Below are 14,825 nucleotides of genomic sequence, written 5' to 3' on the forward strand. Positions count from 1 at the left end.
TGTCTTTGGAATACTAGGCTCAGTGTGAATAAGTAACAGTGATGTAGGAGTTGGATGCAGCAGTTAGCCAATAGTTGATGGGATCCATGTAGGTTGATGGAAAGCCTGCTGAGAGTGAGAGCTTGCCCAAATCTGTTGGCTTGAAGTGAACATTCTAAACCAGGAGGGGAAAAAAACCCCTGTCTGCTCAGATTTGGTATTCCTTGGCTAAATGATTAGTAGGGCTCAAAAAAAATTTTTTAATCAAGGTGCTATATACGTATAGCCCAATGTATGCTGAAGTTCTTAAGAATTCTTACGTTGCATTATTTGTTCCAAAATAACAGAGAGTGAGGGTAAAGTCATATTTTGGGGCTGTCATCAGGCAGTGAGTGGGATGGATCAAATCTGCTTTCCAGGTCCCTTCCCATTCTGGAATTCCTGGGTACACTGCTGCCAAATTTTGGAGATTAGACTTTTGCTCTATTTGCAAATTTGGTGATGGGGCTGTTTACATGTAAGCAAGATGAATTACACGTGGTATTACAAAATTCCAGAAAGACCAGAAATAACCCTGCTTCTTAGGTGCTTAAAGGGTAGCTAGTAGAATACTTTGGGAAATAGCCATTTTTCATCGTCTTTGTTGAATATTTGACTTCGTTTTATGAATTCTGAGTCACAGAGACTTTGTTCCTGAGCCTATGGTTCTGCCTTTACATGTCAGTGATTCACAGAGCATTGCTCCAGGCACTTGTCCTGGGCACTCTCACCCTTGGCCAGGCTCATGTGTTGACTCTCAGCCACGTGCTGCCTGCTTTTTTGTGTCCTGAGAGACAGGATGACAGCTGGGCTTTTCAGCTAAAGGTCACAATACGTGTGATGCGAGGGCAGGTTAAAAGGCTAGCCCTGCAAATGCCTCCCACCCCCATTTTCCATCCCCCTGCCGGGCACACCATGAGCGTTTGGTGCTCGCGTAAAGGGAGCCAGGTGATTGCAGACTGGTTCTCCTAGCCGTGAACTCGTTTAGCCACCATATGTGATATATAACTTCAGGAGATCTAAGACATAGAAGAGCCCTAGTTTTCTGCTTATAATCTGGTTCTTGTGCCTGGGTACAGGTTTCCATCGTGTGGTAAGAACGGAGTAACGAGTCTCACGCAGAAAAAGGTCTTGAGGACACCTTGTGGCGCACCCAGTGTGACCGTGACGGTAGGTGCAGCACCCTCCCGCCCGCGGCTCTGCCAGCAACCTCTTCTGCCGGCCCCACAGGGGCTGGACGCTGGGCTCCATGCCTCCACGCATATCCTGCTGATGAACTGGGTTTGGGTTTTGCCTGTGGTAAGGCTGCCGGGTGTAAGGAGGTTGTCTGAACCTAATTCTTCCAGACAGATTTCAAAACATCTTAAAACAGATTTTCAAAAAAAAAAAAAGTCAAGGAAAGAATGGGGATTGATAGGGCTGGGGGGGTGGGGCGCGTGTTCTGCCCTGCTGATATATTGTCTTCAGAATCCGCACAACCTTCTCATCTCGGCCTTTCCTCCGGCTTTCTGTCCTCCTTGTCTTTTAACCTGCCTGCTGCCTGCTGGCTTTGCACCCTAACCGATTGGTGTGTGTCCCGTGCTCGCGTGCATGCCCAGTTCAGATGTGGGCGTAAAGGGCCCCCGGCCCTGCAGCTGCGCTGTGCTGAGTCGCAGGAGGGGGTGTGCGTGCCAGCAGGTTTGCCAAGAGATTCATCTCCAAGGACCCGGGGCCAGCGTCTGGGCTCTTCTGTAGAACCTGCGGGTCTTGCAGACCCTTCTCTTGAGCAGCTCGGCATCTCCCCGGTGGTCTTTGGCTGGCATCTCTGCAGGAGCTCGCTGAAGGGCACTCCCGCCTTGCTTCCTGCCTGCATGCCGCTTGTACTGGTCGCTGTCCCGCTCGCTTGGTGGCTAGGCTTTCCGTGGCCCCGAGAGGCCGTGAGCTCTGTTTTTTATGCCCAGTTTACTCGTCCACAGATCAACCTTTTTTGAGTTGTCCTCCCCCGCCTGCCAGAAGCGAACCATGAAGGACCGCTCTTCAACACCCCCCTTACATGTTCACGTGGATGAGAACACCCCTGTCCACGTCCACATAAAAAAACTCCCGAAAGCATCCGCGACCAGCAGCCAGGTAGGAGCACGCCCGCGGGGCCAGGCGAAGGCTCTGGAGCAGGGTGACCCCCTCCCAGCCCCGCCGCCTCGCGCCTCTCACTCCAGAGACTCGACAGACAAACGCACTGGCTTTCAGAGGGCAGTGGCCTGGTTGGAAGGTAGGCAGGACTGGCACCCCGAAACGGGCGCAGTAGTCTTAGTCAGAAGAGGCTCCCCTGCGGAGCTGCAAGCGGATGCCACCAGAGGGACACCACGGGCAGCTGTGTGGGGACGTGACCCTGGGTTTGTCCCTTTCCACAGAAATCTCATAAGCGCGGAATGAAAGGGGACACCGTGAATGTGCGGCGGAGTGTCCGGGTGAAAACCAAGGTACCTTGGATGCCCCCTGGAAAATCATCCGCCCGGCATGTGGGATGCAAGTGGGAGGTAGGCTCATTCTTGTTCAGGCTTTTCTTCTCGGACTGGTCAGGCTCTAGCAGGCCTTGCACTCAGTGTGGTTCAGGGTCGGCTGTAGCTCTCAGGCATCCCAGTAGGTCCCGCAGACTGAGCGCCTTGCTAAACCCTGAAGGGGCAAGAGTCTTCTCGAGTCCTTAGGGCACCACGATGCAGCAGCTCCCGCTCTCCAGTGGGCAGAGAGGGAAGCCAAGGCTCAGAGAGGTGGAGTCTCACAGAGAAAGGAGCAGAGCTAGAGTTAGGACTCGGGAGCGTCTCCTTCTAGAAGCTGTGCTCGTAGCCTCTCTGATTTATGTGCGAGGAGCTACACATCTTCTCCCGTGAGCCTGTGATAGTGTCCGAAGCCTAACTGTAAAATACACACCAGAACGGATACATCCGGGAAGGCATCGCCTCTTTTGCAGTTGCCCCCATAAGAGACGATGTACCTTAAAACCTCTGGAATGGCTGCCTCTAGTGTTAGTTGTCAAGGTGTTGAGAGAACTGTTGTCTTTTGATTAAACTGTATCTCAGCACTTTTTGCTTGCCCATCCGTCCATCACGCAGTAATTCACACATTTCTTGAGATACTGCTGTGCCCTGGGGTTATAGCTGCAGACTGGCTGCCGTGCCCCCTTTGTGCCTCCATTTTAGCCGCTTGCCATGAAAAACTCAATGATAAGACAAGGCCTTATCTTGGGAGTTCCCATTGTGGTTCAGCGGAAACGAACCCGACTGGGATCCATGAGGATGTAGGTTTGATCCCTGGCCTCCCTCAGTGGGTTAAGGATCTGGCGTTGCTGTGGCTGTGGTGTAGGCCAGCAGCTGCAGCTCGGACTCAATCCCCAACCTGGGAACTTCCATAGGCCACCAGTGTGGCCCTAAAAAGACCGAAAAAAAAAAAGAAAAAAAAATAGTAATTAAAAAAAGAGAGAAGGCCTTATCTCATTATCGTGGCAAGTAAAGGGCTTGAGACTACAGTTGGCCCCCACATCCTCAGGCTCTGCATCTGTGGATTCAACCAGATTGAACCCCCCCCCCCAAATTTCCAGAAAGTTCCAAAGAGCAAAACTTGCATTTACTGCATGCAGGCAATGAGCGCCTTGCTAAACCCATTTACATCATATTAGGTATTACAAGTAATCTAGAGATGATTTTAAGTATAGGAGAGGCTGTGTGTAGGTTATACAAATACTGTACCATTCTATACAAGGGACTTTAGCATCCTTGGATTTGGTGTCTTTGAGGGTCCTGGATACTGAGGGACAACTGTACCTTCAGATGACGATGCTTAATCTGGCTGAAAAGATTCATCTTTCTCTGATAACTTATTGCTTTAAAAATTGGAAATAATAGGAATTCCTCTGAAGTAATTACTCTTCATGCTCTTGACCCCCCGAGAGAAACAGGAGTATATACATGTTCTAGGGGACAAAGGAGAAGGGTTTTGACATATCTCTCCATATAAAGTATAGGGAAGATTGGAATTAAAATGCTCTCTTGGAGTTCCCCTCTTGGTGCAGCAGGAACAAATCCGACTAGGAACCATGAGGTTTCGAGTTCGATCCCTGGCCTTGCCCAGTGGGTTAAGGATCCGGCGTTGCCATGAGCTGTGGTGTAGGTCGCAGACACAGCTCATATTTGGCGTTGCTGTGGTTGTGGTGTAGGCCGGCGGCTACAGCGCCCATTAGACCCCTAGCCTGGGAACTTCCATATGCCGAGGGTACAGCTCTAAAAAGCAAAACAAAAAAACCCTAAACAAACAAACAAAAATGGTTTCTTTAAAAAAAAAAAAAGTTTCCTGAGAGCTCAGTGAGTGAAGGGTATGGCGTTGTCACTGCTGTGGCTCTGGTTCCAGCTGTTGGTGTGGGTTTGATCCCTGGCCTGGGAACTTCCACATACTACAAAGAAAAAAAAAAATAGAAAAAAGGTGCTTCTCAGTTTTTTTGCTCTGTGTTCCTCACTAATAACCAGTAAAATGTAAATTAGAAACAACTGTATTTTAGAAAAAACAACAAGCTATTATTTTTATTGAATGGAAAAAAGCTGAAAGGATTACAAATACCTTGTGTTGACAAGCATGTGGGGGGGGTTATCAATGAATCTTTTTAGACAGTTTTATTTTTTATTTTTGCCGTTTTAGGGCCGCACCTGCGGCATATGGAGTTTCCGAGGCTAGGAGTCTAATCAGAGCTACAGCTGCCAGCCTACACCCCAGCCACAACAAAGCAGAATCCAAGCCACGTCTGCAACGTACGCCATAGCTCACGGCAACACTGGATTGCTGACCCACTGAGTGAGGTCAGGGATCGAACCTGTCTCCTCATGGCTCTTAGGTTTGTTCCACTGAGCCACGAAGGGAACTCTCTTTTTAGACAGTTTCGAGTGGATCGTGAAGCCAGTTCAACCATTCTGGAGGCAGTTTGGCAGCATGTGTCTCTAAACATGGAGTCTATAGTTTTACACTTGGGAATTGATCCTAAAAACTCACAGAAGAGTATAGGCATCTGTGCAAAAGGATGTTTGCTAAAGAAAGCACCATTTGCAATAGCGAAAAACAAGAAGCACCGAAAAAGTCTGTCAGGAGAGCGTGGGTTAAATTATGATGCACTGATGCAATGGAATCCTGTGCAACCCCTACAAGGTTCTGGTAGCTCTTTCTCCATGATAATGAAGCATGGCGTGGCCCAGCATGGAGAGTTTGGCCCTATTCGTGCAGAAAAGGGCATTTGGGGAGTTCCCGTTGTGGTGCAGCGGAAACGAATCCAACTAGGAACCAGGAGGTTTCGGGTTCAATCCCTGGCCTCGCTCAGCGGGTTAAGGATCTGGCGTTGCTGTGAGCTGTGGTGTAGGTTGCAGACACGGCTCGGATCTGGCGTTGCTGTGGCTGTGGCGTAGGCCAGCAGCTACAGCTCCGGTTAGACCCCTAGCCTGGGAACCTCCATATGCTGAGGGTGCGGCCTCCCCCCCCCAAAAAAAGGGCATTTGGGTGCCCATGTGCATGTGGGTATGTTTGTATGTGCAAGCATTTTCTGGGTGGAAATACAAGACATGGTAAGCAGTGATTACCTCTGGGTGTGGGAGGCTTTAATGCTTTATCTTTCCATGGTCTGCCTGAATTTCTCCATAGCAAATATACTGTATTTTATAATTGAAAATGAGTTTTTTTTTTTTTTTTTAATGAAAGGACTTAATAGTTTTCGAAGTGTACATCGAAGTCATGCCGCTGTGCTAGGGCCTGTGGTCCCTTCTGGAAAGTTCAGTGCCCCTTCCGGTCCCAGGGATGTGACTTGCCATCTCCCAGGCAGTAGCTGTCTTTCGGGCTGTCCGCCTGGGCCAGCCCCTGTTCACTTTTCAGCGGTCCTTCATGTTCCCAGGAGGTCCCAGCCTGACCTTTTTTGTTAGAGACGAGAGAGAAAGCGTCATAGGAGGAGGAAGCTGGAAACAGACCCCAGAAGCTGCTATGTGCTTGCAGGCATTCTTGTTTGATTTCTCAAACCCCTTCGATACATAAGTTATCTTTGGGAGAAAGCAGGTTTGGGTTTTTCCTCTACCCTATTGTTAAATAAGTCATCTCTTTTGATGACAGAGAGTTGAAAATACAGAAAAAGAGTAATTCTACCATGCTAATCTGGCTGCTATTGAGTTTTCAAACCTTTTTGTTGGACAGTGCAGGATAGCACACAAATCAGAAGTGTGCTACTTGTGGCACAGCAGGTTAAGGAGCTGGCGTGGTCACTGCAGTGGCTCAGGTTGCTGCTGTGGCGCAGATTCGATCCCTGGCCCAGGAAACTCCATACGCCGAGGGTGCAGCAAAAAAAAAAAAAAAAAAAAGTGTGTTCTTTTTACAAACTGAATATACCCGTGTTATTACCCAGCTCAAGAAACAGCATCACCAGCTTCCCCAGAAGCCCTTCTCTGGTCCTGTTCTGTTCCTACCACCCCTGAGGATAACTACTCTCCTGAAACTAATTTTTGGTATATTATCACTTTTTATATGCAGAGGTTCTTTTTTGTTTGTTTCAGGACCACACTCGAGGCACATGGAGGTTCCCAGGCTAGGAGTCGAATCACAGCTGTAGCTGCCGGCCACAGCCACAGCCACAGCCACAGCCACAGCAACACCAGATCTGAGCCACATCCTCGACCTACACCACAGCCATATCAACGCCAGATCCTTAACCCACTGAGTGAGGCCAGGGATTGAACCTGCATCCTCATGGATACTAGTTGGGTTCATGAACTGCTGAATCACAGTGGGAACTCCTGCACATTATTTTTCAAAGCATCCCATTTTGTGTACGTTTATCTATATCCTAGCCTTGAATTTAAATATAGATTCATATCCTTATTCTTTTTTTTTTCACATTCTTAGTTTTTCTTGGTCGAGAGTTCCCATCGTGGCCCAGTGGTTAACGAATCTGACTAGGAACCGTGAGGTTGCGGGTTCGATCCCTGGCCTCGCTCAGTGGGTTAAGGATCCGGCGTTGCCGTGAGCTGTGGTGTGGCTCGCAGATGCAGCTCCAATCCCGAGTTGCTGTGGCTGTGGCGTAGGCTGGCAGCTGTAGCTCTGATGTGACTCCTAGCCTGGGAACCTCCATATGCCGCAGGTGCGGCCCTAAAAGGACAAAAGCCAAAAAAAAAAACAAAAAAACCCCCTATTTATGTGACATAACTGTCACCCCTTTCTTGAACCCTTCCTTTTTGTTTCTGATAATCATCGTCTCTCCCTGGAAATTGGCACCTCGGCTTAAAAGGGGCAAAGCACGGTGTAAATAATGAGAAATAGCTGTTACTTAATGCACCGAAATATGCTTATAGAATGAGAGAGTCAAGTTTAATACATCAAAACCCATGGGAACACTGCCCCTAGAATCTCTTTTTGAAGTCTTACACGTAAAGTATTATACAGCTTCACATAAACTTCTGAGGGGCACCTGCATCTTAAAAATATTTTTTATGCTGATGCATTTCAGTAAATATTTTCTAGACATATTATTCTAACCCTAAATTATTTAGTATGCATTTCTTAGTTTAAATTTTTTATGACTGTACCCATGGCTTATGGAAGTTCCTGGGCTAAGGGTCAAAACCATGCCTTTGCAGCAACCTGAGCCTCTGCAGTCAGATTCCCAACCCACTGCACCAGAGTGAGAACGCTATACATTTTTTTTTTTTTAGGGCCACACCCTCGGCATATGGAGATTTCCAGGATCCGAGCCCTGTCTGCCACCTATACCGCAGCTCTTGGCAATGCCAGATCCTTAATCCACCGATCATGGCCAGGGATCAAACCTGCAACCTCATGTTCCTGGTCGGATTTGTCTCTGCTGTGCCATGATGGGAACTCCTGTATACATTTCTAATAACATTTTTTTCCATAACCAAAATAAGTTATTCCTGAAAACATCATTTCTTTTTTTTTGTTTTTTTTCTTTTGTTTTTTGTTTTTTGTCTTTTTTTAGGGCCTCACTCTTGGCACATGGAGGTTCCCAGGCTAGGGGTTGAATTAGAGCTATAGCTGCCGGCCTACATGACAGCCACAGCCACAGCCACGCTAAGATCCAAGCCGTGTCTATGACCTACACCACAGCTCACAGCAACACCGATCCTTAACCCACTGAGCAAGGCCAGGGATTGAACCCTCATCCTCGTGGATGCTAGTTGGGTTCGTTAAGCCCTGAGGCACGATGGGAACTCCATAAACTTCATTTCTTAATATCATATGATATCTGGTGGGTATTCAGACTTGCCCACTTGTCCTTAAAATAGCTTCTATGGAAGATTTGTGTACCTTTGCAACTATCCCTTATCCTATGTTCGTATTCATTGAAAGGACTTTTGACCTTCTTCATGTCTACCCTGGGAATCTGAAAATATCTCCTGCCCCCAGGTGTTGCCAACGTTGGGAGTTAGAGTTTTTGCCAGTTGGTTATAGCCTTCATTTTGAACTTGACATTGTAACACAGGCTTTTTATTTCCGTGTTAGCAGATCTTCAAAAACGTCATTTAAGCAAGGGTAGGTCATGAGGGCCTGTTCCATCCGGAAGGTCAGTGTGTTCCTCTCCTGGGGTCCCTGCCATTGCCCCTTTGTGGTTGGAGCTCTTGCTCCCTCCAGTGGACAGCCAGGTGTGGTGCAGTCCTGCCGTCTGAGTTCCTGTGTCTCTCCCTCCTCTACGGCAGAATCCACCTCACTGCCTGGAGATCACGCCACCGTCTTCAGAGAAGCTGGTCTCCGTGATGCGGTTAAGTGACCTCTCCACAGAAGATGAGGACTCGGGTCACTGTAAAATGAACCGTTATGATAAGAAGATTGACAGTCTAATGAACGCGGTTGGTTGTCTCAAGTCTGAGGTGAGGGAGGTGGGGGGGGCTGGGGCAGCTAGCGTCCCAGGGGTGGGTGGGACTGCCCAGGTGGCTTGCTGGTGGCCACTCGTTCCAGCTGCCTCTGTGCTTCGGACGCCCCCTGGGGAGGTGGTCGGTGGGGGGGGGGGGCTGGGGAGGGGCAACCTGGGATCCCTCCCCATCTGGCACTCAGCCCGGGCCCGGCCCTGACCTTGACTTGTGCTCTGGATGGATGGCCTGGCTTGATTTTTGTAAGAGGAGATGAAACTGTTGGTATTATTGTCCCTCTTTTGGAGATGAAGTGATTGGGACCCTGGGGCCGCTATTTCCCATTTCATGTGAAAGTTTTTAAAAAGGAAACAAAGCAAAGGCCCCAGCGAGGTGACAGAAGTTCGTCCTCAGCTGCTGGGCTGTGTCTTTGGGTGGGTGGTGGCGGTGGCATTGGAAATCACCTAGAAGTCCCAAGTCCAAGGTCCCCAGCTAGGAGTTTGGTGGAGCTGCCGTGAAATTCAGGTCATGGTCTGTGTCATTAATCCTGTCCCGTTCCCGGGGTCCACAGACCTCCTGGAGAACCTGGGACTGGCTGCCTGGCAACAGGCCCCCTTTCGCTATAGCCCGTGGGGCAGGGGCCATTTTGTGACATCTCTCCTCCCGTGGGGTGCCAGCTGAACCATGGTTTCTACCCCGGCCCTGTCCCCAACCAGAAAGTTACTCAGGGAGTTCCCGTCGTGGCTCCGTGGTTAACGAATCCGACTAGGAACCATGAGGTGTGGGTTTGATCCCTGGCCTCGCTCAGTGGGTTAAGGATCTGGCATTGCCGTGAGCTGCGGTGTAGGTTGCAGACGCAGCTTGGATCTGGTGTTGCTATGGCTCTGGCGTAGGCTGGTGGCTGCAGCGCCTATTAGACCCCTAGCCTGGAAACTTCCATATGCCATGGGTGCGGCCCTAGAAAAGACAAAAAAAAAAAAGAAAGAAAGAAAGTCACGTAGGCTCCCTGCACGCCATTTCCTCGGTGATGCAGAAATGAGAGGCCTCGTGTCTGCTCGGGGTCTCTGTGACGATTGCCTGAGATTGTGCCCCCAACGGCCTCAGTCAGGACCACGGAGGGCTCAGTCACAGGTGCCCCGCGCTTGGTCCAAAGCCACGGGCCTTGGGATGTGGTGGAGAGAAGCCGCCTCCCCTCAGCGGCCCCTGCCCGCGTGCCCCCCGCACAGGTCAAGATGCAGAAGGGAGAGCGCCAGATGGCCAAGAGGTTCCTGGAGGAGCGCAAGGAGGAGCTGGAGGAGGTGGCCCACGAGCTGGCCGAGACCGAGCACGAGAACACGGTGCTGAGACACAACATCGAGCGCATCAAGGAGGAGAAGGACTTCACCGTGTAAGATGGAGGCTGCCCGGGCCCTGGGGTTGGTGCGCATGCTGCTCAGCAAAGTCGCTGACGCACTGGTGATTCCCCGCGGGGTCCTCTGCCCTCGCGGGGTGCCGTGGGAGAGAGCCTTTCTGGAGGAAAGGGAGTCCTGCAGGAGGCTTTGGGGCTGGGCACGTGGATGTGAGGGATGAGAACCTGCCAGGCAGTGGGACCCTCTGCTGCCAAGGCCCCAAGCTGGGAGGAGTGTGCCACTGAGAAATGGCAAGCAGGCCAGAGCCGGGAGAGAGGGTGGGCTGCGGGCGAGGGGGCGGCAGGGGACAGAAGGGGGCTCTTAGCGGCCACTTTTTTTGTCTGGTTTTTTGTTTTGTTTTTGTTTTAGGGCCGTACCAGCAGCATATGGAGGTTCCCAGGCTGGGGGTCAAATAGGCCAGCCTACACCGCAGCCACAGCACCGCCAGATCCGAGCTGCGTCTGTGACCTACACCACAGCTCACGGCAACACTGAATCCTTAACCCACTGAGCAAGGCCAGGGATTGAACGTGTGTCCTCAGGGATACTAGTCAGACTCCTTTCTGCTGAGCCACGACAGGAACTCCTTAGTGGCCCCATTGAGGAGGACGCTTGGGAGCCACGGAAGGGTTTTCAAAGCAGGAAGTCATGTGACCAGACTTGGCTCTGGTGGGGAGAGAGGGTGGTGATTTGGGGGCCATGGCAGTGGCTGGGGGGGCAGAGGCGACAGTAGTTTCTGTCTGAGAGGCAAGTTGGTGGCATGGTGTCGCCTGATGTGGAGCCCTGCTCTGGTGCCTAAGCGTCCTTCCATGGGCCGCCGGGGGCCAAAAGGGTCATCCTTGCCCCCTCCCCCACTGTCCCCCGGCCAGGAGGTGAGCCTCGCAGGGCATTGTGAGGCGAGCCTCGGAGCTCCGGGCAGGCAGGGGCCTGGGAGGGCCCCACACCATCCTATTCTCTCTGGCCCCAGGCTTCAGAAGAAACACCTCCAGCAGGAGAAGGAGTGCCTCATGTCCAAGCTGGTGGAGGCGGAAATGGATGGGGCTGCCGCTGCCAAACAAGTCATGGCCCTGAAGGACACTATCGGGAAGCTCAAGACGGTAGGTGGCTGGGCCCGGCTGGGCCCCGCGAGGGTCTTGACGCAGTCATCATGCTCGCTTTGTGACATCTTCAGGCCAGGGCAGGGCCCACTTAACTCCTCGGCCCCCGCTCCCTACTCTCACTTCTGGGGCCTGACCCTGGAGGATGACCTCTGGTAGCGAGGGCCTCTGAGGAGCCGTCATCATGGGTCCCCTGGGATCACAGTGAGTCGCGGCATGCGACTGACTCCTGCAAGCATCAGCCACCAAGGGTCGTCGGCCAGGAAGCGCGCCTCCTCCAGGAAGCCCGCCCTTGTTGCCCTCAGCCACGCCGAGCCCTCCGGCCCTTTTCTCCTCGGGGCGCACCCAGCAGGCGCGGCTCCTGCCCAGCCTTCCAGTCTGCCTCCTCCGGGAAGCCTCCCTCTGCCCACCTCTTCCTGCCTTCTTCCCTCTTAAGCTCCCCCATGGGAACTCCCTGCACCAGCTCTTCCCTCCTGCCCCTGTGCCCGGCAAGGCTGCCTGCTGTCTTCCAGGAGAAACAGATGACCTGCACGGATATCAACACCCTGACGAGGCAGAAGGAACTTCTCCTGCAGAAGCTGAGCACGTTTGAGGAGACCAACCGCACCCTCCGAGACCTGCTGCGGGAACAGCACTGCAAAGAGGTGCGCGGCGGGCCCCCGTCCTCTCTGCGCCCAGGCTCCTCTTGCTGCCTGACCTGAGGGGCCGTGGAAAGATCTGCCAGAGTCATTCACGTAAAATGCTGGTGGGTGGGGGCGGGCTTCGTAGTTGAAGTTGGACCTGGTGGCCCAGCAAGGACCTTGGCAGTCAGGAGGAGGGAAGCAGGGGGGAGGAAGGGTGGGCTTAACCCATGCCAGGGGTCAGGCGGCACAGCGAGGAAAGGACGAGACATCCCTGTGGGGACGTAGGGGGCGCTGATGACACGTGGTGTGGTATCACTCTGTTTCCTTAACAGATGGTCTCTGAAACGTCTCTTAGGTTAGCAAAGGATTCTGAAAAGACTGGCAGGATAAATAATTCCCCTCCCGTTTGGTTCCAACCATGGGGTTACCAAAAGTCTCAAAATAATAATGAAATGATGATGTTTTTTCTAGTTTAGTATCTTTTTTTTTAAAAAAAGCAGCAGTGTCAACTTCTCGTGTTTTTGTTTTTAATAAAAATTTTATTTTTTTAATTTGTTTTTTTGGGCCGTGCCTGCGGCATTGGGGAAGTTCCCAGGCTAGGGATCGAATCCAAGCCACAGCAGTGACAACACTGGATCCTTGACCGCTAGGCCATCAGGGACTTCCTCGTTTTTTACTTAGTATTTAAAATACATAGTGTACAGGAGTTCCGTTGTGGCTCAGTGGTCTGCAAACCCAACTCGCATCTATGAGGACATGGGTTCGATCCCTGGCCTCGCTCAGTGGGTTAAGGATCTGGTCTTGCCATGAGCTGGGCATAGGTCACAGACACAGCTCAAACCCCCTGTTGCTGTGGCTGTGGCATAGGCTGGTGGCTACAGTTCTAATTGAGCCCCTAGCCTGGGAACCTCCATATGCCGCAGGTGTGGCTGTAAAAGACAAAAAGTCCAACAAATAAAAAATAAAATAAAATAAAATACTAGTATATGTACCCCCCAGTTTTGCAAACAAAACCTTGTCTGCACAGTTAAACCCCTCTTATGACCCCTTTGGCAATAACCTCATGTCCCTCCCGTCAGAAGAGAACTTCATCTGGAAACCGATCATTCTTCACTTACCTAAGCATCTCTGAGCAATTGACGGCACTGTGCGTAGTGGGTTTTCAGACTTGACATAAGTGATACAGGCCCAGGTACATATACGCGTTTTTTTCTTCTGAGTTGGCTTTTTCACTCAGTGCTTTCGTGAGAGCCATCCATTTTTATCCTGGAGGCCTAAAGTAGTTCACTCTGACTGCTTTATTCTGCTTGATGACAACACCACAACTTAGTCACCCATTCGTCTGTTAATGGAGATAATTTTCAGTTGTTTGCTCTTAAAACAGTGTTATGTTGCGCATTCATGTGCACTATTCTGAGGCGCTTAAGAGCTTCTAGAGTAGATTTCCGTGAATTTTATTAGGTATAGCTAAGTTATTCTCTTAAAAGAGTTGTATCTGTGTCCTTTCTAGCTCAGTGGTCTCGGGCTGGTGACTTTTATCTCTGTGGGCCTCGGTTTTCCCACCTTTAAAATGGAAGTGGTGTTTTTCACATGGGATTGTGAGAGAATAAGAGGTGATGCGTGGATGAGGGCTGTGCATACGGCCTGACACGTGATGGGTGTGGTGCTGCTGTTGGTCCTGGGACTGGGGGAGGGGCTTCAGTAAGCCTCTTCCTATCAGTTTTTTTCCCTTTTTGCCTTTTTCGCCTCTACCATCCTGGAATCCCAGGATCTCCAGTTGGGGGTGAAGGGTCAGCTAATTTATCTATGTATTCGTCTTAAGGTTTTTATTTTTTCTGCTATGGTTGACTGACATTGTTCTGTCAATTTCTGCAGTACAGCAGTGATCCAGTCATACACACACATATATATATGCATTCTTTTTCTCACATTATCCTCCATCATGTTCTATCACAGTGACGAGATACAGTTCCCTGTGCTACACACAGGATCTCACTGCTTTTCCTCTCCAAATGCGAAGTTTGCATCTATTAACCCCAAACTCCCAGTCCATCCCACTCCCTTCTCCTCCCCCTTGACAATCACAGGTCTGTTCTCCAAGTCCATGAGTTTGTTTCTTTTCTGTAAATAGGTTCATTTGTGCCATATATTAGATTCAAGATATGTGATATCATATGGTGTTTGTCTTTCTCTGTCTGGCTTACTTCACTTAGTATGAGAATCTCTAGTTCCATTCATGTTGCTGCAAATGGCATTAGGTTTTTCTTTTTCACGGGTGAGTAGTATTCCATTGTGTATTTGTACCACTTTTTTTTTTTTTTTTGCATTTTAGGGCCACACTCATGGCATATGGAAGTTCTCAGGCTAGGGGGTCTAATGGGAGCTACAGCTGCTAGCCACAGACACAGCCACAGCAACATGGGATCTGGGCCGTGTCTGCGACCTACGCTACAGCTCACGGTAATGCCAGATCCTTAACCTACTGACCAAGGCCAGGGATTGCACCCGCAACCTCATGGTTCCTAGTTGGATTTGTTTCCACTGAGCCATGATGGGAACTCCTGTACCACATCTTAATCCATTCATCTGTCAATGGACATTTAGGTTGTTTCCATGTCTTGGCTATTGTCAATAGTGCTGCAGTGGTTAAACGGGTGCATGGATCTTTTTCAATGAACGTTTTGTATGAATACAGGTCCAAGAGTGGGATTGCTGGGTCATATGGTAGTTCTAGATTTTTCTGAGGTGCCTCCATACTGTTGTCCACACTGTTTTCCATAGTCAGTCCTAGAGAAACACTTAGTTGTCCCGGGTCAGCTAATTTAAACCCCCCCCCCCCCACAG

General features: G+C 50.4%; 1 protein-coding gene across 7 annotated transcripts in view; it reads left to right on the plus strand.

The window, feature by feature from the left end:
* Positions 1 to 14,825, plus strand: part of ODF2 (outer dense fiber of sperm tails 2) — a 34,024-nt gene that overhangs the window by 1,709 nt on the left and 17,490 nt on the right. The window contains exons 2-8 of one of the 7 annotated variants that reach the window (XM_047768565.1): positions 1,098 to 1,188; positions 2,011 to 2,127; positions 2,409 to 2,534; positions 8,724 to 8,894; positions 10,100 to 10,260; positions 11,229 to 11,358; positions 11,871 to 12,002. In XM_047768565.1, coding sequence (XP_047624521.1) covers positions 1,098 to 1,188; positions 2,011 to 2,127; positions 2,409 to 2,534; positions 8,724 to 8,894; positions 10,100 to 10,260; positions 11,229 to 11,358; positions 11,871 to 12,002 — 928 coding nt within the window. Of the gene's footprint in view, positions 1 to 1,097; positions 1,189 to 1,973; positions 2,128 to 2,408; positions 2,535 to 8,723; positions 8,895 to 10,099; positions 10,261 to 11,228; positions 11,359 to 11,870; positions 12,003 to 14,825 lie in introns of all 7 variants that reach the window. The other 6 variants (XM_047768566.1, XM_047768561.1, XM_047768563.1 and 3 more) reach the window with 6 other exon arrangements.

This window comes from Phacochoerus africanus, chromosome 2 (assembly GCF_016906955.1).
Source record: "Phacochoerus africanus isolate WHEZ1 chromosome 2, ROS_Pafr_v1, whole genome shotgun sequence".
NCBI classification, from domain to species: domain Eukaryota; kingdom Metazoa; phylum Chordata; class Mammalia; order Artiodactyla; family Suidae; genus Phacochoerus; species Phacochoerus africanus.